At 41.1% G+C, this 25206-nt stretch overlaps 1 protein-coding gene across 1 annotated transcript in view; it reads right to left on the bottom strand.

Moving 5' to 3' along the window:
- Positions 1–25206, bottom strand: part of canx (calnexin) — a 59555-nt gene that overhangs the window by 10007 nt on the left and 24342 nt on the right. The window contains exons 6-12 of the mRNA XM_073067081.1: positions 25082–25163; positions 14947–15139; positions 12322–12511; positions 10091–10204; positions 9129–9285; positions 5621–5836; positions 1022–1141 (exon numbers count right to left, since the gene is read on the bottom strand). Of these exons, the coding sequence (XP_072923182.1) occupies positions 1022–1141; positions 5621–5836; positions 9129–9285; positions 10091–10204; positions 12322–12511; positions 14947–15139; positions 25082–25163 (1072 nt within the window). The remainder of the gene's footprint in view (positions 1–1021; positions 1142–5620; positions 5837–9128; positions 9286–10090; positions 10205–12321; positions 12512–14946; positions 15140–25081; positions 25164–25206) is intronic.

The raw sequence follows: 25206 nt of genomic DNA, 5'->3' as shown, positions 1-25206 counted from the left end.
CCAGTTCGGACATGCCCTCTTCTAATTACTACCATCACGGAGGTGGTACAGGTCCCTGAAAACACACACTCAGCTTCTTCCCCTCTGCCATCAGATTTCAGAAAAGTCCATGATCACTATTTCATTATTTTGCTCTTTTTTGCACTACTTATTTATATTTTTATCTACGCTGCTTATTGTAATGTACAATATTTTTACGTATTGCACTGTCCTACTGCTATAAAACAACAAATTCCACGACATGTCAGTGATAGACCCAATTCTAATTCTTCAAGGGAAGGAGATGATTTAAGAGATAAACACTCAAGAATCAGTAGACCAGTACCATGAAGGACAACTCTCCCCACCACTGGTACTACCTATGAAAGCAACATCTAAAGATCCCCATCATCTGGGTCATGACATTTTCTCATATATACCATTAGGCAGGAGTTAGAAGCCTGTAGTTCCCCACCACCAGGTTCAAGAACAGCTACTCCCTTCAACTATTCAGTTCTTGAAACCATTGGTAAAACTCTAAACACAACCTCAGTAAAAACCATGCATTAAAATGGACTTTTATTTTGTTGTAATTGTGTTTTCGTTGCAAAATGAGTATAATATTTCTTGGTAGAGACCTTGGCTCCAAATGTGGACTGTTTATTCCCCTCCACAGATAGTGCCTGACCTGCTGAGTTCCTCCAGCATTTTGTGCGTAAGTTCTTCTGGATTTCCAGCATCCGTAGAATCTTGAGTTTATAATTTGTTTTTCACTTATGAATGCTACTTGTGATGCAGCTGCAAAATTTTCATTGAACCTGTGCATACATGTACTTGTGGAGATGACAAAACATTTAGATCACTAGTTCACTGATACCTTCAGAAGAGGTCAACCATTACTGTCTGCCTGACAGTAGATGCACCTTTTTGGCCAATTGTTTTAGCCTCAGTACAAGAGTGGTAACAGCTTTCCACAAATCAGATTAACAAAGTTCCTGAGTGCCTCCCCCACCTCCCCTTTGTGGAAGGAAGCAGTTCCTACCTTTCCAGTGCAGCAGAATACAATAACCAGGAACACGGGTAAGGCAATGATCAGGATGTATATAATCCAAAGCCACGGGCGCTCTTCAGCTGCTGACATCAGCTGTCCAACTACTCCTGACTGGAAATGAAACAAAGATAAGTCCATCAGATGTCTGGATGCACATTTATACCAGTTAATCATTGCCTTCCTACATGTTATTTGTGTAACCCTACAGGAATTAAAACGATTACACTTTTTAAACATACTTTGATATAATTAAAATTAGTTGTAAACACTTTATATTTCTATTAGCTTTTAAAAACATGATCTACTATCTGTTGAGATGAAAAACCACTTAGTTCATTTATTGAACTAGAGACATTGCAAGTTTGATTTTTAATATGCAACTGGAAGAGATCAAAAACAAACCATCCAATTAAACACCTTTGATGCACTGTGATAAACGGTGGGATCTTTCCCCAACAATTGACTGACCAGAAGGGTAGGGATTTGTGAAGCCTGCCAGTCCTGTGTAAATGGAAGCTCCCAATACACACAGTTCAAAGTCACTCAGCTTCTGTCTAAATGCTACCTTTACTGCAGGTTCACCCAGTACGTCTTGCTGGGTATCACCACTCACCTAAACTGGGTTTTAAATAAAAAATTAAATGTGATGTTAAGGGGGAGAATAAATCAGTCATGATTTAACGGTGAAACAAACTCGATTGACCGAATGGACTAATACTGTTCCTATGCCTTGGTCCTATGATGATTTCAAATCATTCCACAATCAATAGCTTCTTATTTTCAGTTACTTCTCCCGAAGACGCAACCCAACATCTGCCTCTCAAACCAAACTTTGATTGGGATCCAGCACTTGAAATTGGGGCAGATAATCAATGATGAAAATGTTATTAGGAAACACGGTTGGTGCTCATGACTCCCAGAGCTTTCCTCTCTACAGTTCTTAGACCGTACACGATGCACTGTCCCAGTTTGCCAACTAGCGTTGCACCAAGTTCTGATAATGCTATCTTTCTTCCATAAAGCCTACATAAAGTAGTCCATAACGGGTAAAGTCCACCCCACTATTGAGCACATCTACAACGAGTGTTGCTACAGGAAAGCAGCATCCATAATTAGGGATCCCCCGCCAACCAGGCCATGTTCTCTTCTCACTGCTGTGTTCAGGAAGCAGATATAGGAACCCCAGGACCCACACAACCAGGTTCAAGAATAGTAATTATCCCTCATAAGAGCATAAGAAACAGGAGCAGGAGTAGGCCATTTGGCCTGTCAAACCTGTTCTGCCACTCAATAAGATCATGGCCGATCTGGCCATGGACTCATCTCCACCTACCTGTCTTTTTCCCATAACCCTCAATTTCCCCCACTATGCAATATTCTATCCAACCTCGTCTTAGAGATGTTTACTGAGGTAGCTTCCACAGCCTCATTGGGCAGAGAATTCCACAAGTTCACCACTCTCTGGGAAAAGTAGTTTCTCCTCATATATATCCTAAATCTACTCCCTCAAATTTTGATGCTACATCCCTTAGTTCTAGTTTCACCTACCAGTGGAAACAACTTTACTGCTTTATCTATCCCTTTCATAATTTTATATGTTTCTATAAGATCTCTCTCATTCTTCTAAATTCCAGCAAGTACAGTCCCAGGCATCTCAATCTCTCCTCATAGTCTAACCCCCTCATCTCTGGAATCAACCCGGTGAACCTCCTCTGCACTACCTCCAAAGCCAGTATATCCTTCCTCAAGTCAGGATACCAGAACTGTATGTAGTAAACGCATGTACCCAGAGGGGATAACTTTACTCACCCCATCACTGGACTGTTCCCACAACCTACAGACTCACTTTCACACTCTCCACAACTCATGTTCTCAGTATTATTTATTATGTTTTTAAAAAAATTTACATTTGCCTTTTCACATTAATTGGCAACCTTTGTGTAGCTTTCCATTGATTCTATTGTATTTCTTCATATTTACTGCAAATGCCTGCAAGAAAATTAATCTCAGGATTGTATATGGTGACATGTCTGTACTTTGATAATAAATTTACTTTGAACTTTAGTACCTCCAAGACAATTTAAAGCCTAGGACTCCCCTCTACCCACATAGCCTTTAAGCCTCTCTCCTTAACATGCTCTCCCCTCTTTCCTTCAAGAACCATAACTTCCCTTACAATTAACTCTCACATTCAACAGAACATCCTCCACCTACTCCAATAACATGCATTTATTATACACCTTCCTCTCATTGACCCAAGTCGGTGAATCTGGAGGTAGGGGCCTGAAGTTCCAGTCAGCATAACTGGGCCAGATATTGGAGACCTAAATTCAGTGAGACTGGAGCCACAGAGAAGGGTATGCTGTTGGAGGCCTGTGCGTGTAAGGGGCTGGGAAAGTGGGAAAGGACCTTGTTCTGTTGTTGTTGCTGCTGCTTGTGTTGTATTGTTCCGCTTAGTTGGGCATGCTTAGTTGTTTACACCCTAGACATATCCTTGGTTGTTCCACCTTACGTTTTGATGTACAGGTGATAAATAAATCTGAAATCTGCTTCACTTAATTGATGGGGCCTGTAAAACCTCCACCATGCCACCACCCTGGGCTCCAATCACTCTTTCCGAATGACACAGTGATTATGTTGTACTTCATTTAATTAAGGTGTATGGTGTGTCCAGCACTTCTGGTGAAGGGGTTTGACGTGTCCATTCTGGGACAGTTCACTCACCTTGGTCCCCACCGGACACTCAGACCTCACGTGCCTCCAAATAGTTGTATGCATGCGACAGCAGCCACACCTCAGTACACCACTTGGACAGGCGGGCTAAACTAGGTGAGGGTAGCCTGTGGGCCTCACACCCCATGGAGATAAAGACATGTCTATCCTAGCTCCAGCTGATCCGGCGGATGGGATCTACAGTGAAACCCAATGGCCAGGAAGGCGGCCTTGCAATGCTTCGTAGAGAGCAAAGGGCACAGGAGTCATGGGTATTCTCTGAAACCAAGGAAGGCCCCAGCAACCACTTGTCTCACTAGACCTGGATTTACATGGTCAAGAGTGGAACAGTTTTTCCCATTTATAAACACTCCTGCACAGCTCTCCTGTCGTCGTCAGATATGAAGGACAACCAGCATTTAATTAGTGCACTCTATTCACTGCTCAGTTTGGCGGAGATCAAACCAAAACTGGATGATATTTTCTTCAATAACAGGAATGTTGCATGGTTGTTCATGGCTGATTTAGAGTATAAATTTAGGAGAGAGAAGAAGCCGGATCTACATGGTTTAAACAGCTAGCTGAAAACGTACCAATAGGAAACAGTGCACTAAGCTATAATCACAGGGATGTAGAGGGAGAAATAGATGAGTGTTGTAATAGTTACAAGTTGGAAGCTTTAATTCTGAGATGTTAGAAACTAGAATATGAAAATACACAAGTCTCAATTTTTTTTTGCTCTGCTATTCGATTTGATTAGACTTGATTAAACTGCCCTAGTTCTAATTGAAACAAAGGCACAGAGATGAAAACCTCAAGCTGGTCATAAACAGGATGTCAAACCACAAACACCACATGCCTGCATTATAAACTGTATAATTATCTTTTAGAAGAATTCAATTAATGCAATAATCTACCTCAAATTTCACTTTCCTTAAATATATTATTAGTTATGATCAAATTTTTTGAAAATCATCTATACACCTTTTAGTACCTCCAAGACAACTTAAAGCTTAGGATGCATAAAAAATTAACTATATACCTTTCCTCTGCCACACCAAACTTCTTCATCAAACCAAAAGACAAGAGAAGAATTAGACTATTCAGCCCATTGAGTCTGCACCATCATTCCATCAAGGCTGATTTATTATCCTTCTCAACAGCATTGTCCTGCCTTAGCCCAGTAACCTTTGATTCTCTGACTAATCAAGAACCTATAAATTGTAGTATTAAATATACCCAATGAATTCCACAGATTCACCACCATCTGGATAAAGAAATTCTTCCTCATCTCTGTTCTAAGGAGATGTTTCTCTATTGCACGGGTTCCCAACTTTTTTATGCCATGGACCCTTACCATTAACCAAAGGGTCCATGGACACCAGGCTGGGAACACCTGCTCTACTCAGGGTTGTGTCCTCTGGTCCTAGTCTTCCCCACGATAGGAAACATCCTCTCCACATCCAGTCTATCTAGTACTTGAATGAACTTGTACCCCAAGTAAGTCCTCCTCACTCTTCAAGCCAACCAGGATCCATCACTTCTAAAACGAATCTATTTACAAGGATGTTGCTAGGACATGACCCGAATTATAGGTTGAGGTTGAATAAGTAGGACTTTATTCCCTGGAGCATAGAATGAGGGGAAGTTGATAGAGGCATCCAAAAATATGAGTATAGATAGGGTAAATGTAAGCAGGCTTTTTCAACTGAGGTTGGGTGAGATGAGAACTAGAGGTCACATGTTGGATAGGAGGGCTATGGTGTGGGTGCAGGTCAATGAAACTAGCATATTAGTAGTTCAGCACGGAGATGTGCCCAAGAGCCTGTTTTTGTGCTGTACTGCTCAATGACATTCAGTTCCAATTTATATTCTTACCTCAGCAGTACCCTCTGCTGTTTTCTTCAGACCCCAACCATCATAAGCCCATTGGTCAACCACTGCCCTATCAGAGCAGATTATAAAATTGTCAAAGAAGATATCAGACGTCATTGACCAGAGCTCTAAACCAATAGCGTTGAAGGAGGTCATCTTGAATGGATGCAGATCCTCAAAGTAGTTGGGATTGGGAATCTTCTTTGGTTTCCAGATACCCTGAATCAGAAAATCAAATCCTTATGAAATTACATGTCTATTAATACAAGACCTTCAATTAGCAAAAAAAATCATTGAAATGTTAATAAAAATATTACCGTAACACAAGGAGATACTTGTACAAAATTTTTTATTTAATTTGGAGATACAACACAGTAACAGGCCTGTCCCAATGAGCCTACACTTCCCAATTACATCCATGTGACCAATTATCCTACTAACCTGTATATCTTTGAAATGTGGGAGGACACCGGAGACCTGGAGGAAACCCACGTGGTCAAAGGGAGAACATACAAACTCCTTTGGTGGAATTCAACCTGGGTCACTAGTACTGTATTAGCATTACACTAACCACCATGACCAAAATAATTGTCCATTTCCCTCCACAATGCTACCTGATCGGCTGAGTTCCTCAAGATTTTTTTTCCTAAATTCAGATTCCAAAATCTGCAGTCTTTAGTGTCCGAGATTTTGGAGCCAGTGACAGAAAGCCTGATGAAGATGTGGAAAAGGAGCAAGAAACAAAGGAAAAAGGAATTATGGAGCTTGGTGCCTTGGAACAGTGAAATAGCTCATTAATATACAAAAAAAATGGAAGATAAAATTTACAATAGAGGAACAAGACGAGCCAGGAGTGTACAGGTAGCAAATAAGATGGGGAAGGTAATTTTATAGAGGTGGTAGTAACGTGACTTTTACAACTCGACAAACATCCACAAATCAATGTGATATCAAGACAGTGTATAATTTAGTTTCAGACTGTTGCCAGGACCACCAACAGCAAGGGAAGAAAATTTGTGATGGAGGAGGATGGAGATCAAAATGAATGCAAAATCTTATCAACTGTTGAATTCAGAACTAATTGTAATACCTAAGCTTGTGTAACTCACTTTCTTTATACTACTTTGGCTCTCTACTGCATTGCAAAATTCTCAAGTTACATTAAGATTGTTTCAGTGAAAACTCCATTAATCCCATTCTCATGCTTTTCCTGTTGAATATATCGATCTGATAAACTGAAGCATTTATGGTATTTTTCACATTGCGAAAGACGGAAACATGTCAGTTTCTAACCAGCCAGGATGACTCCTCCCTACCTTCGTCTGATCCCATCAGCTTACCCTCTCCCTCGGGTGATGATTTATCCTATTAAGTCATTGAGACATTCACTCTACACATTGCACACTTACACCATCTCTAGCTAGGGTACACAGAGACCGCAGATGTTGGAAATGTAGAGCAACAAAATGTTGGAGGAACTCAATGGGTCAAGCAGCATCTGTGCGGGGATATAGACAGTTGATACTATAGGTTAAGACCATTCACCTGGGTATTGTTATTCATAAAAGTTAAACTTGCTTGATTAATTTGTCAAATATTATCAGGTCACCCTCAGTCTTCACTTTTCAGAAGAGCAGTGGAAGACCCTTTGGTCCAGAGGCTGGGAAGGATGGATATCAAGATGAGTGTGTGATCTCAAGATGACCTGTACAATTCAAGACTAGTTCAAATGACTTGGGTAACTCATTTTTACTTCTTTGAAACAATCTAATGTGACTTAGAATTTTACAATGCAGCAGACAGTGTGTACCTATTTTTCCTTTTTTGTTGACCCCCACACTCCCATCTAGGCCTACCCCCACAATCCCACTATCTGCCCTCACCCTGGGTGTAACTTACAGCAGCTTACTAAAAAACCCCACATAGTAACAGAGAAAATATGCAGTGTACGCACAGACAGGAACATAGGTTAAACTAAGGTTGTTGAAGATGAGGCATGAACTCTACCATCAGCACCACTGTTTAAAAAGGATCTTTTCTTGATGTTTACATCCTCTAGCCACCTTAAGTTTGGCAAATGAAGATAAAGTAGGGACCATGGAGGAAATCGAAAATATGAGAATTAATTTTGTATTTATATTTTATTTGTAGGTAAAGCTCAGTAACAGGCCCTTCTGGCCTGACAAGCCTGCGCTTCCCAATTGCACCCATGTGACCGATTACCCCACTAAACCATAAATCTCTGGACTGTGGGAGGCAACCTGAGTACCTGTAAGAAACCGACACAGTGACAGGGAGAACGTATGAACTCCTTACAGACAGCAATGGTTTCTGGCACTGTAATAGCGGTACGCTAACCACAATGCTACCGTGCTGCCCATACATTGAGTTGCTGCTGAACCAGGACTCCATGGAGGAATTCAGTAAACCTAACACTGACAAATAAACAATAGCCCTGAGCAACTCACTGGAATTTTCTACTGCACAGACGTTATATAAACTTAGGCCGACAGAGTTTTTGTCACCAAGAAATCAGTATGTGAGTAAAATTAAAACAATCTTATTGCAGAGAACATAGACCAATCATGCTTGAAATGAAGTATATAAATAGACAAAAACAATTCCCACTGGCAGGGTCAGGAACTACAGGACAAAGAATGAAGTTTAGAGACATGAAAACATTAGGGACATTGAAGAAACTCTTCAATAAACACATGGATGATAAGAGAAATGGAGGGCTATGCAGAAGATAAAAGTTGGATTGACCTTGAGGTTAAAAGATTGGCACAACATTGTGGGCCAAAGAGTCTGCTCCGTGCTATATTCTCTATATTCTAAGCTGTAATTTGATTGGCAAAATAAAAGTGACATGAAAAATTTAAAGTACTAAGTGGTTAAAGTATGGAATACAAGACAAGAGTAATAGTTGTAACATTCCAAATGAAATCTTAATGAGCAAGTCCCTAGGAAGGGCTGGGTGGTGGGTTTTTGCTTATATATACACGTGGTGATTTCTGGCAGATGGGGCTCATCAGCTGTGGCTGGCAGCTCATACAGAGAGAAAATGCTGATCTCAAACCTCCATTGCCATACAGGGCTCATGGAGATGGCTTAGGGAGTAAAACCTGAGGAAAAATCTAGAGCACAAGTCCCCAAGGCAGTCCTACATTGAGTTCAATGCTGACAGGCAACTCCTGTGATGCCGGTGGTGCCAAACTGTTTGGGTCTCTGTCGCTGCATGGAGAGGGAGGGCCTGCTGCATAGGCAACTGCTTGTCCCAACTTGCATGTAACACCAAGGACATAATAATCATGGTCAACCCGACCAATAGAGGACCTCTCGAACACTTAGTAATAGACTGAACAGGGGACGTGGGTTTAACTGTTCTGGACTGATGTCCAAAAAAAAGAGGTTCAACCGAAAGTGGAGTCCATGGTGATATCAAGAACCTGTGGGAACACAATCAAGACTTCACAACAAAATTTCAAGCTGTCACCCATCCTGGCGTTACCTGGTAATTGGGGTTATCAATCATTGGAGCCTTCCATTTTCCCTTGTAATCTGGGTTATCGATCATTGGCAACTTCCACGTGCCACACCCAGGAGCCAATTCACATTTTGGATTGGCTATTTGAGGAGCCTCCCATTCTCCATCCATTTCTTCATCCCTACAGGCAGAGGCAGAAAGGAAAGCATCAAACTCAATGTCTTCAAAAAGCAACCAAAACACTGAAAAATACCTGTCATTAAAAAAAAGTATTCTCACAAATTAAATGACTGACTGATTATAATAAATACAAAATATCCCCATTATATTCCATCTGTTAATGGACAAACCAATACAGATCCCCCAGCAAGCCACAAAACATAGGAGCAGAATTAGGCCATTCAGCCCATAGTCTGCTGCACCATTCCATGATGGCTTTTTTAAAATCCTCAACCTCACTCCCCTGCCTCCCCACCCCCATAACCTTTGACACCATTAACTAATCAAGAACCTATCAAGCTCTGCTTTAAATATATCCAACAACTTGGCCTCTGCAGCCATCTGTGACAATGAATTCCAGACTCACCACCCTCTGACTACAGATATTCCTCATCTGTTGTAAAAGAACATTCTTCTTTTCTGAGGCTATGCAAGGTCCCAGGCTCCCCCATTATAGGATCCCTCTCGAAACACTCCTCTTACATTAACTCTTTAACTCCCGGAATTATTCTCATGACCCTCCTCTGAACACTCTCCAATGCCAGCACATCTTTTCTCAGAGAAGGGCCCCAAAATTGCACACAATACTCCAAATGCAGCTTGTCCAATGCCTTCTAAAGCCTCAGCAATACACTCTTGCTTTTATATTCTCAATCTCTCGAAATGAACGCTAACATTGTATTTGCTTTCCTTACTATGCCAAACCCCACTCCATACCACAGCTGAGACACACTATTTGCAAGAGCAGGAACAAAATTAAAACCTACCAGTCCTCTGGTTTTTCAGCATCAGGATCAGCAATGTACTCAGACTCATCATCAAGCCAGCCTTCTGGCTTCACAGCACTCTCATCAGGAATCTTAGCAGGAGCATCTTCATCCCTGAAACAGCAACAAGGTCAGGAATCCAACAGTGTGCAGGAAGTCCCAATGAACCAACACGTGATGCCACTTATCAAAAAATTTAAAAGTCATACTATTTTGACTTTCCAGTCACAGGAAGGAGCATTTCACCTCTAAACACCCAAGAGGAACATTTGTCCTGGCATCCCATAGTCTGAGCATCAACCTGATAAATTCTCTGCAACAATGATAATGAAGAAAACCAGATATTCAATGTAATGGGAATAGGTGACAAGAATAAATAAGGTCAGATCAAGATTTTCATTCTCAGTATACAAGTGTAAAGGGAAATTAAATAATTGTTACTCTGGATTAAGGCCTTTCAAATTAAGAGTTTGAACAAGGGATTCTATGGAATAACTCCACATCAGGCATTTGATGGCTCTAGGCCTGTGCTTACTGGAGTTTATAAGAATGAGGTGGGATTTCACTGAGATTTATTGAATAGTGAAAAGCAGAGATAGGATGGGTGTGGAGAGGATGTTTCCTATGGTGAGTGAGTCTAGGACCAGAGCACAGCCTCCAAATAGAGGAACATCCATTTAGAAAAGAGATGGAGGAATTTCTTTAGCCAGAGGGTGATAAATCTGTAGAATTCAATGCTACGGATGGCTGTGGAGGCCAAATCATTGGGTATATCAGAGGTTGACAAGTTCTTAATTAATCAGGACATCAAAGATTATGAGCAGGCAGAAAAATGGGGTTGAGTGGGATAATAAATCAACCATGATGGAATGGCAGAGAAAACTCGATGGGTCAACTGTCTTAACAGTGACAGAGCTACCCAATTCAAAGATGTATGCGACTCCCGAGAACTGCACAGTTCCAGAGGTGGAGGAAGTTATTGGGATAGGAAAAGGGAGCCAACAGAGGTCAGAGTAAGTGAAGGTCAGGTTAGGGCTGCATAGTACCAATGGACTTGCAATTGTGATCAGGGTTCAATTCCCACCGCAGAAGGGGGATGTAAGGAGTTTCTCCCTGTGACTACATGGGTTTCCTCCAAGTGCTCCAGTTTCCCCACACATTCCAAAGGCATCCAGATTTAGTTAGTGAGCCATGGGCATGCTACATTGGCACCAGAAGCAAGGCAGCACTTGCAGGCTGCCCCCAGCACATCCTTGGATTGTGTTGGTCATGATGCAAACAATGCATTTCACCATACATTTTGACAAATAAAGCTAATCTTTAATTTTTTCTTTAATTTGAACAGAACTTAAGTAGGGAATCAGCCAACAGACAAACTGAAGTTTATAGAAGGTGGATGAGAGTCGATCAAGACTAGAGGAGATGAGAATTCAGCAGGCAGCAAAAACAACTGCTTCAGTGATAGTGGCAGTGCTTTCAAGATGGTGGTGGTGTGAAAATAGCAACATCACTTAAAGTGACAAAAGTTGCAGTCAAAACATATGGCGAATCCTTCAAAACACTGGAAGAAAGTAATTCAGGCAGCATCTATGACGAGGTTGACATTTCGGGCCATGTCCCTTCATCAGGAGTGAAATGAAAAGAGCAGAATAAGGTGGTAGGGAGAGGGGAAGGAGTACTAGCTGACAGGTGAGGGGGTGAGGTATGTGGGTGGAGGAAAGGGGGTGAGTGTGCTGCTGAAAGGTGAAGGGTGGAAGAGCTAAAAGACTCGGGGAGTCTGCTGAGAGGACATTGGACTATGGAAGAAATGGAAGGAGGAGGGACAGCAGTGGGAGATGATGAGCAAGTGAGAAAGGGTGAGAGGAGAATCAAAATGAGGAATGGAAAAAGAGAGGGAATAGGAAAGAAATTACTGGAAGCTAAGAGAAATCGATGTTCATGTCATCAGGTTGGAGGCTACCCAGATGGAATACGAGATGTTGCTCTTCCAACCTGAGAGCGGCCTCATCATGGCCATAAAGGAAGCCATGGACCGACATGTCATAACAGGGAATGGGAAGACAAATTGAAATAGGTGGCCACTGGGAAATCCCATCTTATCTGGCGTACAGAGTGAATGTGCTTGACAGAAAGGCGAAAGCAGCAAGTTTGCAGTGGGAACCAAAAATATTACGTCTCCCTAATTCTCACTGGGAGAAAGAGAGTTATTAAATTGGGCCTAGATGACTCACCAATCATCAGGTTTGACTGCATCAGGGTCAGAAATTTTTGGTCTCTCATCCCAGTCTTCAGGCTTCTGATCATTAGGATCTTCAATCTCTTTTGGCGGATTAATAGGTGGAGTCATGTCTTCTAGTAGGCTGCCACTGTTAACAACAGTTTGGTCAATCAGGACCTGAAACGAGTTGTCAGGGTTGAGCACTGCAAGAGGAAAAAAGAAATCTAATTTAGTATCTGACGAATAACTTCTATTGCACTTTATTGATGCAAATCTGGTCAAGATCTAATCAGACATCATTAAGAAATAATCAGGCTTTAGTCAAAAATGTCGGGGATCAAACAGTTCTAAATTGTTCAGTTAGATGAAAGGATTAAAAAATGCATATCCTCACTAAAGGGTACAGGCTCTGGGCCAGTACTCGCCAGAGTTTAGTAAGAATGAGGGGAACCTCAATGAAACCTATCGAATACTGAAAGGACTGGATAGCGTGGATGTGCAAAGGATGTTTCCTACAGTGGACAAGTCAAGGACGAGAAGGCACAGCCTCAAAATAGAGGGGTGTCCATTTAGAACAGAGATGAGGAGGAATTTCTTCAGAGGGTGGCTACACTACCTTGGCACCCACTTCCCAGCAGTGAGCTTAAACTCACCATCTTAAAATAGATTAAATTTTGTGTACCGGCATTCCCTCTTAAGTTTTAATATTTCATTATTTTTTCAAAGAATTGCATTAATATTTTAAAATACAAGGTGAAACAAGCTTATTTTGCTGCTAATGGATGGAATTTGTGGACTTCTGAATATGAAGGTATAATCCACAAAATAGATATGTTATCAATAACAATTTACACTACCAGCCAATGCTAGCACCTTCAGGAATCACTTTAAAACTCACTTCTGGTAATCAAAGTTTACTCAGTGAAATGGATCATTCCTATCAAAACTTTTTTTTTTCCAAATTAAAAAAACTTTTATATCAAACCCTCTCATACCATTTGGAGCTTGACCCACTGAATCACTCCAGCAGACTTTTTATTACTCCAGATTCTGCAGTCTCACTTCTCCTCCCCACCTCACTAAAGTCTTTCACCCTCTTTAACTTGTTAAAGAGCTGAACAGAGAGCAAATGTACACAGCTGGTCCAATGCAGGATGCTAAACATTCCCTTGTGATTCACCTACAAGTCATGCAATAAAGAACATTGACAGTCCTCATTAAGGCCACTGATTTTCCACAGAAAACAAAAAGCAAATGTCAGTAAAATTACCCTGCATATGCAGCAATATGCCCCATATATTCCAAATATAATTTAGTATTGCTGAATTATTTCGGGTGTTCCCTAACGGTTAAAGTCCTTTGCAGATTCTAGAAAATTCTCTTGGTAATGTATTAGTTGAAAAAGGACTATCTGATCAGTTAGCTGTCATCTATAAATTTGAATGGAATGTTTTTCTATGGGGTATATAAAAAGCCAACCACGCAATGCCACCATCTTCTTCTCTCCCTTCCTTCAGTAACTTCTGTCACTGTTTTCTCAAGTTTCTTAGTTCTAGTAGCACTCAATAAAATGACCATGAAGCAACAGTTTTATGTCCCTTTCTTGTCTTCCTAAAGAACCCTTGATCAAAAACAACAGTATATTAAGAACCCAACAGAAAATATTCACTCAAACTATATATCCTTGAGATTATACATATTCCCAGTTTACTGCCTATTCACTGCAAAACCTTGTATTATATTGTCCCTCAGTCTCCTAAACTCCAATTTCTACAGTCTAACCTTGAGAATCTTTCATCAGAAATCACTCAATCCCAAGGATCAACTTATAAACATCTCTGAATTGCCAAGTAGATCCTTCCCTAAACAGTTAACCAAATAGCATTCAATACTCCAGATGTGGCTTCAAAAATCTGACAGGTCTTTGACCAAAAACAGTTATTATTCCCTCTCCACAAAACCTGCCTAACCTCCCAAGTGTTTCCAATCATCAGTCCCCTTTTTCCTCACGTCTCCTAATACTTTTAAGTAATCAGATATTTATTGATCTCAGACTGAAATTAACTTGGCATTAGCTACCACTTAGTTCCACAAACACTATATTGAAAAATATCAGAGGAGCTACATAAACCAGTTTGAACTGGAGAGACAGTGTATGGATAGGCAACACTTCACATGCACATCTGCTGGGATGGTCTATTTAAGAATCATGACAGCCTGGTAGCTTCATTCATAAGTTGTTAAGAGACAGTGTTTTTAAAAAGAATACATACAGAGAAGATCACCAGGTTTCTACCAGTGCACGTAACAAGTAATCTCATCTCGTCCCTCAACACCACCTTTTTGGTCAAGAAGGCAACATGTTCACTTACTCAAGAGATTAAGGTGAGCTAGCAAGATTCTAAACCTTCCCCCCTGCCCCCCCCCCCCCCCGGCCCATTACAGATACGCTTGGTTGGCGCCTGAAAAATGGCACTTCTTCAACAGTCCAGCACATCCTCTGTGTTGGTTATGGACACAAATGACACATTTCACTGTATGTTTCGATGTACATGTAACAAATTAAACTAATTTTTCTCTTTAAAATGCCTCAGTCATGAAGGAGCTGAGATGTACAAAGGTTTGTAATAAGTAATACCGAGAGTGTATAGGTGAGTCTTCTTGTCTGTATAATAGCTTTTCAGGTCCACATCAGGACGTTTTGCATGCTTTTCCTCAAACTCGCCGGTTTTTGGGTTCTTATGCCTGATGATAAAATGGAGCTTGTAATCTTCACCACACTTGTCTGGGCCAAACATGATGGTGTAAGGGGTTTTGTCATAAAATTTCTCCTAAAGACATAAAACAAATTGGAATCCATCAACCTACACAAACATTTTTAGCTTTGTTCAAAACCAGTGAAGGCAAATAGAAAATAAAGGGATTGAAGAGAACAGATTCACATCTGGAAATAAAGAGGTACAGGGAGAGGATGAGGTACAGGAAAAGGTTGAATGCTAAGGTTTGCAGATATAATAAGCAAAATTCAAGTGTAAATGTGCATCAAGGTACTAGTGAAAAGAGTAAACAATTTCCAGACTGACACTGAAGAATGGCAGAAAAATTGAAATACTGTATCTGCCTTCAGAGATAAAAACTCTCCAGAATTAAGGCCACAGAAACTGGCCCTTTGTCCCATCTAATCCATGCCAGGCTGTTATTCTGCCTACTGTCCCATACCTAGTACCTGGATCATAGCCCTCCCTGCTGTCCACATACTTATCAAAACTTCTCTTAAATGCTGAAATTGAACCACATCCACCACTTCTGCTGGCAGCTCGTTCCACACTCTGACCATCCTCAGCCTCCCCATAAATAATTCATCTTTCACCCTTAACGAGGACCTTTATGTCCTCATATGCACGGGAATGGTACCGGAGGATTGGAAGAAGGTGAATGTTGTTCCCTTGTTCAAAAAAGGTAGTAGGGATAGTTGAGGTAATTATAGACCAGTGAGCCTTACATCTGTGGTGGGAAAGCTGTTGGAAAAGATTGGTAGAGATAGGATCTATGGGCATTTAGAGAATCATGGTCTGATCAGGGACAGTCAGCGTGGCTTTGTGAAGGGCAGATCGTGTGTAACAAGCCTGACAGGAGTTCTTTGAGGAGGTGACCAGGCATATAGATGAGGGTAGTGCAGTGGATGTGATCTACATGGATTTTTGTAAGGCATTTGACAAGGTACCACTTGGTAGGCTTATTCAGAAAGGCAGAAGGCATGGGATCCAGGGAGGTTTGGCCAGGTGGATTCAGAATTGGATTGCCTGCAGAAAGCAGAAGGTCACGGAGTACATTCGGATTGGAGGGTTGTGACTAGTGGTGTCCCACAAGGATCGGTTCTGGGACCCCTACTTTTCGTGATTTTTATCATCGACCTGGATGTGGGGGTAGTAGGATGGGTTGGCAAGTTTGCAGACGATACAAAGGTTGGTGATGTTGTGGATAGTGTAGAGGATTGTCGAAGATTGCAGAGAAACATTGATAGGATGCAGAAGTGGGCTGAGAAGTGGCAGATGGAGTTCAACCCAGAGAAGTGTGAGGTGGTACACTTTGGAAGGACAAACTCCAAGGCAGAGTACAAAGTAAATGGCAGGATACTTGGGAGCGTGGAGGAGCAGAGGGATCTTGGGGTACATGTCCACAGACCCCTGAAAGTTGCCTCACAGGTAGATAGGGTAGTTAAGAAAGCTTATGGAGTGTTAGCTTTCATAAGTTGAGGGATAGAGTTTAAGAGTCACGGGGTAATGATGCAGCTCTATAAAACTCTAGTTAGGCCACACTTGGAGTACTGTGTCCAGTTCTGGTTGCCTCACTACAGGAAGGATGTGGAAGCATTGGAAAGGGTACAGAGGAGATTTACCAGGATGCTGCCTGGTTTACAGAGTATGCATTATGATCAGAGATTAAGGGAGCTAGGGCTTCACATTTTGGAGAGAAGGAGGATTAGAGGAGACATGATAGAGGTATACAAGATATTAAGAGGAATAGATAGAGTGGACAGCCAGCATCTCTTCCCCAGGGCACCACTGCTCAATACAAGAGGACATGGCTTTAAGGTAAGGGGTGGGAAGTTCAAGGGGGATATTAGAGGAAGGTTTTTCACTCAGAGTGTGGTTGGTGCGTGGAATGCACTGCCTGAGTCAGTGGTGGAGGCAGATACACTAGTGAAGTTTTAAGAGACTACTAGACAGGTATATGGAGGAATTTAAGGTAGGGGGTTATATGGGAAGCAGAGTTTAAGGGTCGGCACAACATTGTGGGCCAAAGGGCCTGTACTGTGCTGATTTGTTATATATTCTAATTTAACCCATGACCTCTAGCTCTAGTCTCACCCAACCTCAGTAGAAAAAGCCTGCTTGCATTTCTCCATCCATACCTAACAAATTTCACCCCTTTTCTCCTACACACCACAGAATAGTCTTAAACCTATTCAACCTTCCCCTTTAATTCAGTTGAGAGAACTGAAGCTCCAGTGTAACAATGGAGCTCAATGAAATAACATTTAATAAAAAGTAATTAGTTCTGGAGAAAGTGCTTTTAACCCCAAGCAATCAATGCATCAAAGAAATTTGAAGGTCTACTTATAGAGAAAGTAGAAGCACTTATAATCATTTGAAATTTCAGACTGTAGAATTATGACCTATATCTTGGGAGCTTTAGAACAGCAATCAACTTTCAACGTTCCACAGTATAGAATATACGAGGGGTGATTGATAAGTTCATGGCCTAGGCAGAAGCAGTCAATTTTTAAAAACCTAGCACATTTATTTTTCAACCTAGTCCCCTCCTACATTTACACACTTAGTCCAGCGGTCATGGAGCATATGGATCCCTTCTTTGCAGAAGTCAGCATCTTGGACCTCCAGAAAGTGGTCCACAGATGGGAGATTGATAGGTTCGTGGCCTAAGGTAGAAGGAGATGAGTTATACAGCCCTCGTTACATGCAGTTCAACTCTTTGAGTGATTATGCAGAAAGATTGAAATTAATAACTCATCTCCTTCTACCTTAGGCCACAAACTTATCAATCACCCCTGCTGTGGACCACTTTTTGGAGGTCCAAGACGTCGACTTCTACAAAGAAGGGATCTGCATACTTCACGACCGCTGGACTAAGTGTGTAAATGTAGGAGGGAACTATGTTGAAAATGTGCTCGATTATCTAAAATTGACACCTTCTACCTTAGGCCACAAGCTTATCAATCACCCCTTGTAAAAGTGAGAAAGGTGACATGAGTACTGTATAAAGGAAAATGCAGGACACCTAAATGACAGGTTTGGACGAATGAACACATGTTATGGAAGGGAAAACCTACTCAGACAACAGTTAAGGACAAACCAATTGATATGGTGTATTTAAACTTTCAGAAGGTGTTTAATATAAAACGCTGCATCAAGAGTTACTGAACAAAGCTAGTAAGAGCATACTGGTACAGATTAAGGACTAATTAATGAAAGAAAATAGATAATTTTTTGTCAGAAGTTTTGGACCAGTGGATGCTGAAAATCCTAGATGTTCACAATACATAATTATGTTTTTCTCTGCACATTGGGTTTTTGACTGCCTGTAAGACGACAAACCTCAAGGCTGCATAATATATACATATTTGATAATAAATTTGTTTTGAATTATTTGATAAGGGATTATATATTTAATGTATAAACAAGAGATTCTGCAGATGCTAGAAATTCAGAGCAACACACACACACACACACAAAATGCTGGAGGAACTCAGCAGGTCAGGCAGCATCTGTGGAGAGGAATAAACAAAGTTTTGGGCCTTCATCAGGACTGGAAAGGAAGGGCCAAGAAGCCAGTATAATATATGCTGATGATACAAGGCAATGTGGATAAGGAGGAGGGAGAAACAAACAGGTTAAATTATATTATGTCTTACAGAACATAATGCGGCAAAATACAAAGTCATCGACTCTGGAAAAATATAGAAAAGTAACGTTAAACATGAGATGAGATTTCAAAGTAGAGGTGTTCTTGCTAGAAGTTAGCACACACTTACAACTATTAGGAAAACTTTAAGATCAAAACGCCAAGGTTTTTCACCTTTGCATAAGCAGTTTACTAGTGATAGCAGTAATAGAGGCGCTTAGCGTGTTTTTCAAAGAAAAAAGGGAACAGATAATTGGAATAGTGGTGAAGCTGCTGTAGGCCTGACAAGCCAGGTCTATGAGTTGTTCTGTGGTACAGTTAATCGGCAGAGGGAGTGGAGTTTACTGACTTTAGCTCAAGAGGCTTCAATGAGGAAGCACAAGTGAGTAGGGTACGGCTTTTGTAGCGGTTGAAGAAAGAAGCCACCAAACTACAACTAGTTAAATAAAGCAAGGAAGATGCAGGGCCAGGTGATGTGCTGTAGCTGCATGATGTGGGAGCTGGTGGACCCCATTGTGGTTCCTGGTGACCACATCTGCAGCAAGTGTTGGCTGCTCGAGAAGAGAAACGTAGTGATAATTGGGGATAGTATAGTCAAGGGAACAGACAAAGATCTCTGACAGAGATAGAGCATCCCAAAGGCTGTGTTGCCTGCCTGGTGCCCGGGTTCGGGACATCTTCTCTGAGCTGCAGAGGAATTTGCAGTGGGAGGAGTAAGATCCAGTTGCCGTGGTCCACGTGGGTATCAATGGCATAGGTAGAACGAGGAAAGAGGTTCTTCTGAGGGAATTTGAGCAGCTAGGGACCAAATTAAAAGACAAACCCAAAAAGGTGGTAATCTCTGGATTACGACCTGAGCCACATGCAAATTGACTCAAGAAGATCACGAGAGTTAAGAGCGTGGCTCAAGGATTGTTGTGGAAGAAGTGGGTTTGAATTCATGAGAAACTGGTAGTAGTACTGGGGAAGGAGGGAGCTCTTCCATTGGGATGGGCTCCACCTGAACCCTAATGGGACCTGGATCCTGGTAAATTGCATAACTAGAGTTGCGGATAGGGCTTTAAACTAAATAGCAGGGGGGTGGGTTCAACAGATTGGAGAAATGTGGATAAAGTAACAGAGAAAAGTGTGGATAAAGATATAGTAAAAGCAAAAGTTAAAAAAGAGAAAAGGGTGGAGTGCAGAAAAGTCAAGTGCATAAGAGACAAAGGTTACTGGATTTTAAAGGCACAATGAATGTAAGGGCATTTTAACTGAGTGCCCATAGTATTCATAACAAGGTCAGTGAACTTGTGGCACAAATCAATATAAAGAGATACAATTTAGTGGCCATTACAGAAATGGTGCAGGGTGGAGAGCAGTGAGAATATCCAAGGACATTAGGTAATATCAAAGTATAGGCAGGAAGGTAAGGGAGGTAGGGTAGCACTCTTAACTACAGATGAGATCAGGGCGATAATGAGAGATGATATAAGATCTAAGGAGCAGAATGTTGAATCCATCTGGGTAGAGATTAAGAATAGTAAGGTGAAAAAATATCACTGGTGGGAGCTGTCTATAGGCCACTGAATAACAACATTACAATGGCAAATCAATAAACAGAAATATCTTCGAGGCATGTAAGAATGGAACAGCAGTTATTGTGGGGAACTAACTTGCACATAGATTGGGTAAATCAAGTTAGTCAAGGCAGTGTCAAGAAGGACTTAGAGAAAGCATACATGATGGCTTTCTTGAACAGCATGCTACTGAACCCTCAAGGGAGCATGCTATTTTGGAGTGATCACAGTATGACTGAGTTTCTCATACAAATTTAAGGTGCAATAGTTCGATCTAAAATCAGTGTATTATGCCTAAACAAGGGAGACTACAATGAGATAAGGGAGTAATTGGATAGGGTAGACTGGGAACACAAGTTATATGGTGGGAGACTTTCAAAGAGATTGCTCATGGTACTCAACAAAAGTATATTCCAGTTAAAAGCAAGTACAGTAAGGGTGGGGAGAGCCAGTCTTGGGTAACTGAGGAAAGCATCAAACTAAAAGCTTGTGCATACAAAGTCATTAAGAGTTGTGGGAAACTGGAAGATTGGGAAAACTTAAAAAGCAAAGAACCACTAAACAAGCAATAAAGGGAAGACAGATTATGAAAATAAACCAGCACAAATAAAAAAAACGGATAGAAGTTTTTAGAATTATGTAAAGTGGAAAAGGGTGGCCTAAGTGAACAGCTCCCTTGGAGCACGAGTAGGGGGAAACTGTATTGGGTAATGAGGAAATGGGCAAGGCCTTGAATCTTGTGTTGGTCTTCACAGTGGAGGACACGTCTATCACACCAAAGAGAGATGATATGGATGCATTGGGAGGAGAGGACCTTGATACAACAGCTATCACTAAAGAGGTAGTGTTGAGCAAACTTATGGGCCTAAAGATAGACTAGTCCCCTGGTCCTGATGGAATGCATCCCAGAGTACTGAAAGAAATGGCAGAACTTATTGCAGTGGCTTTGGTGATAATTTAGACACTTGTTAGGTCCCGGCAATTTGGAAGATGGCAACTGTCATGCCACTGTTCAAAAAAGAATGTAGGCAAATGACAGGTAACAATAGGCCAGTTAGTTTAACATCTGGTAGTTGGAAAATGCTTGGAAGCTATCACTAATAGCAAGGCATCTGGAAAGAAACAGATCCATCATTCAAATGCAGCATGGATTCAATAAAGGCAGGTCCTGTTTGACAAATTTACTGGTGTCCTTTGGGGATTTAACAAGCACAGTGGACAGAGGGGAACAGATAGACGTTACTTATTTGGATTTCCAGACGACATTCAATAAGATACCACATAAAAGACTTATCCATAAGATAAGCATACATAGGGTTAGGGGTGATGTAATAGCATGGATAGGAAATTGGTTAACCAGCAGAGATTTGGGATACATGGGTGTTTCTCTGGTTGGCAATCAGTGGTGAGTGGTGTGCCGCTGGGGTTGGTGCAGGGCCCGCAACTGTTCATGATATACATTAATGATCTGGAAGAGGGGACCGAATGTAGTGTATCCAAGTTTGCTGATGACACCAAATTGAATGGAAAAGCAAATTGTGCAAAGGATACAGAGAGTCTGCGGGCAAGAGTCTGGCAGATGGAGTACAATGTTGGTAAAGGTGAGGCCATCCACTTTGGAAGGAAAAATGGAAGATCAGATTATTATTTAAATGGTAAATGATAGCATGCTGCTGTGCAGAAGGACTTGGGAGTGCAGGAGGCTATCAAAACAAATGGAATATTGGCCTTCATTGTTAAGAGGAATTGAATTTAAGAGCAGGAAAATTATGCTGCAACTGTATAGGGTACTAGTGAGGCCGCATCGGGACTACTGTATGCAGTTACTTGAGGAAGGATATACTGGCTTTGGAGGTATTGCAGAGGTGGTTCACCAGGTTGATTCCAGACATGAGGGGGTTAGTCTATGAAGAGAGTTTGTGTCGCCTGGGACTGTACTCGCTGGAATTCATAAGAATGAGAGAAGAACTTATAGAAACACAAAATTATGAAAGGGGTAGATAAGATAGAGGCAAGCAAGTTGTTTCCACTAGTAGGTGAGACTAGAACTAGGGACACAGTCTCAAGATTCAAAGGAGTAGATTTAGGACAGAGATGATGAGGAACTGCTTTTCCCAAAGAATAGTGAATTTGTGAAAATCTCCGCCCAATGAAACAGTGGAGGCTACCTCAGTATATTTAGTTGGATAGATTAGTGGAATTATGGGTTATAAGGAAAAAGCAGGGAGGTGGAGACTAGTCCATAGTCAGATCAGCCATGATCTTATTGAATGGCGAAGCAGGCTCAATAAGCCAGGTAGTCTACTCCTGCTCCTATTTATGTTATCTTTTTAATAAGATGTCTTGCTCTAACTGTATATAGGGAAAGTGTAATCACATCTAGAATACTGAGTACGGGTTCAAAGTTCAAAATAAACTGCTTTCTGGGTCCTGATGGCAGCAGTGGGAAGAGTGGTGGGATGATGGATGCCACTTTCCTGTGACATCACTCCGTGAAGATATGCTCAATGGTGGGGAGGGCTTTACCTGTGATGGACTGGGCTAATTCCACTACTTTCTGTAGGACTTTCTGTTCCAAGGCAATGGTGTTTCCATACCATGCTGTGATGCAGCCAGGCAACAAACTGTCTGCCACACATCCATAGAAGTTTGTTGAAGTTTGAGATGCCATGCCGAATCTTTGCAAACTTCTAAGGAATTAGAGGCGTTGACTCTCAGTACCAAAAATGGGACGCAATCTCATTAAAAATTCTTAGATACAGGCATGGTGTCCCCTTGGCTAGGCTGATAGAACTAAGGATCAGGCTCAAAATGAGGGATCATAGAATATTACAGCACAGTACAGGCTCCTTGTCCCATAATTTTGTGCTGACTTTTTAAACTAATTCTACAATCAATCTTACCCTTTCTTCACACATAAACCTTCCATTTATCGTCCATCCATTAACTGCCTCTTAAATTCTCTGAATGTATCTACCAATGGAACTGGTCATTCAGGCCAAGTAGGACCCAAAACTCTTCACCCACAGAGTAGTAAATCTTTGGAATTATCTAAGGTGGTTGTGCAGGCACGATCACTGGATAAGCTTAATTATAGCATTTTAGATAGAGCAATCAAGTGATTCTTAATTAGCATAGAAAAATGGAATTCAGTCAATAAGATCATGGCTTATTGTTTACATGGCAGAGCAGGCACAGGAAGCTAAATGAAGACAACAAACTGAAGCTGCTGAAGAAACTCAGCAGGTCAGGCAGCAACTGTGCAGGGAGATAGGCAGTCAATATATCAGTGGTAAACAGGTGTGTTGGGGTACTAAAATAAAAAAAGACCAAAACAATCATAAAAATGCAGATAGAGTAAATCTTGCTATTCAGAGGCACCAGCTCCATATCCGAATTTTCTGCAGTTCCATGCCATACAAATACAGCAGGCATCTATCTAGCCCAGTTCATAACTTCAAGGTACCCATGTACTATATCAATTACTTATGAAATGTTATCAGATATTTATCAAGTGCTACTGATTAAGAGGTAAACATTGACAACACAGGTAAAGAGAACTTTTGACCAGCCTTCATTAATCAAAGTATAAAGCACTGAAGTTGGAATATTATATTGAAGTTGCTAAGAAGTTGATGAGGCAAAATATCGGAAAGATAGCAATGAGATTGAAAGAAAACAGAAAATTTACAAGGATGTTGTCAGGACCTGAGCTCTAGGGAAAGGTTTAATAGATTAGAACTTTAATCCCTGGAATGTAGGAGAATGAGGGGCAATTTGACACAGGTATATGAAATTATGAGGGGTATATGTCAGAGCCACGCATCTATTTTCTATCTGTATTGTATTTTGTGTAATGTTTATTATGGTAATCTGTCATCTGTCTATGGAAGAAGCAAATGAGTAGTTACCTATTCACACTTTTTCTTAGTTTAGTTTAGTAGAGAGGGGATGAGACATGGGGGAATGATTTTTTTCGTTAACCGCAAACTAGATCGCTTAGTTGGAATGCTTAGTTACATTAATATACCACTAATTAGACAGTTATATCGCTACTTTAGTTTTAATAGTTTTTAAAATCACTACAAGATCATTTGTCTTAGCTGGTTTCATAATAAAGGATCAAACTATCTTTCTCAATTTGGAAAATCACTATTTGGAAGTGCATCATATATTAGCCTGGCTTAGTGTCTCAGTGGTTCTGGTTTGTTTTCAAGTAACCACTATAATATAGACAGGGTAAATGCAAGCAGGATTTTTCCAACTAAAGCTGGGTGAGACTACAACTAGAGGTCATGGGTTAAGAGTGAAAGGCAAAATGTTTAAGAATCTGGGTGGGAACTTCTTCATTCAGAGGGTGGTGAGTGTGAAACGAACTGCCAGTGGAAGTGATGGACATGGGTTTGATTGCAACATTTAAGAGAAGCTTGGATAATAACATGGATGGGAGGGGTATATGCTAGGGGACTATGGTCCAGGTACGTGTTGATGGGACTAGGCAGAATAACAGTTTGGCAAGACTAGATGGGCTGAAGAACCATTTCTGTGCTGTAGTGATCTTTGACTCTTCCCCACCCCCGATACCTTCCTAGCCCACTTTAGAGAACAGAGGAGGCCTTGATTTTACATTAACTTTAAGCTAGCACCTCCAGCTGATCCTTCAGCACCACTTACACTAGGTCATCTAGAGTCAAGGTTGGCATGGTATAATTTCTGTTTACACATCAAATCTGAATTAAAAACTCCAGCAAGCAAAAGAAAAAAGAAGGGCAAATAAATTCCACTCACCAGAGTTAGGTCTTTGGTTTTCGACAGTAACTTAATGTATGCTCCACCACATTCAATTCCATTCTGAAAATTCACTTCATACCTAAAATGTTTGGTTGGTGGGGGGGTTGTTGTTGGGAAGAAAT

This window comes from Hemitrygon akajei, chromosome 15, assembly GCF_048418815.1.
Source record: "Hemitrygon akajei chromosome 15, sHemAka1.3, whole genome shotgun sequence".
NCBI lineage: Eukaryota > Metazoa > Chordata > Chondrichthyes > Myliobatiformes > Dasyatidae > Hemitrygon > Hemitrygon akajei.
The sequence above is the reverse complement of the archived record's forward strand: the minus strand, read 5'-3'. Positions and strand labels throughout refer to the sequence as shown.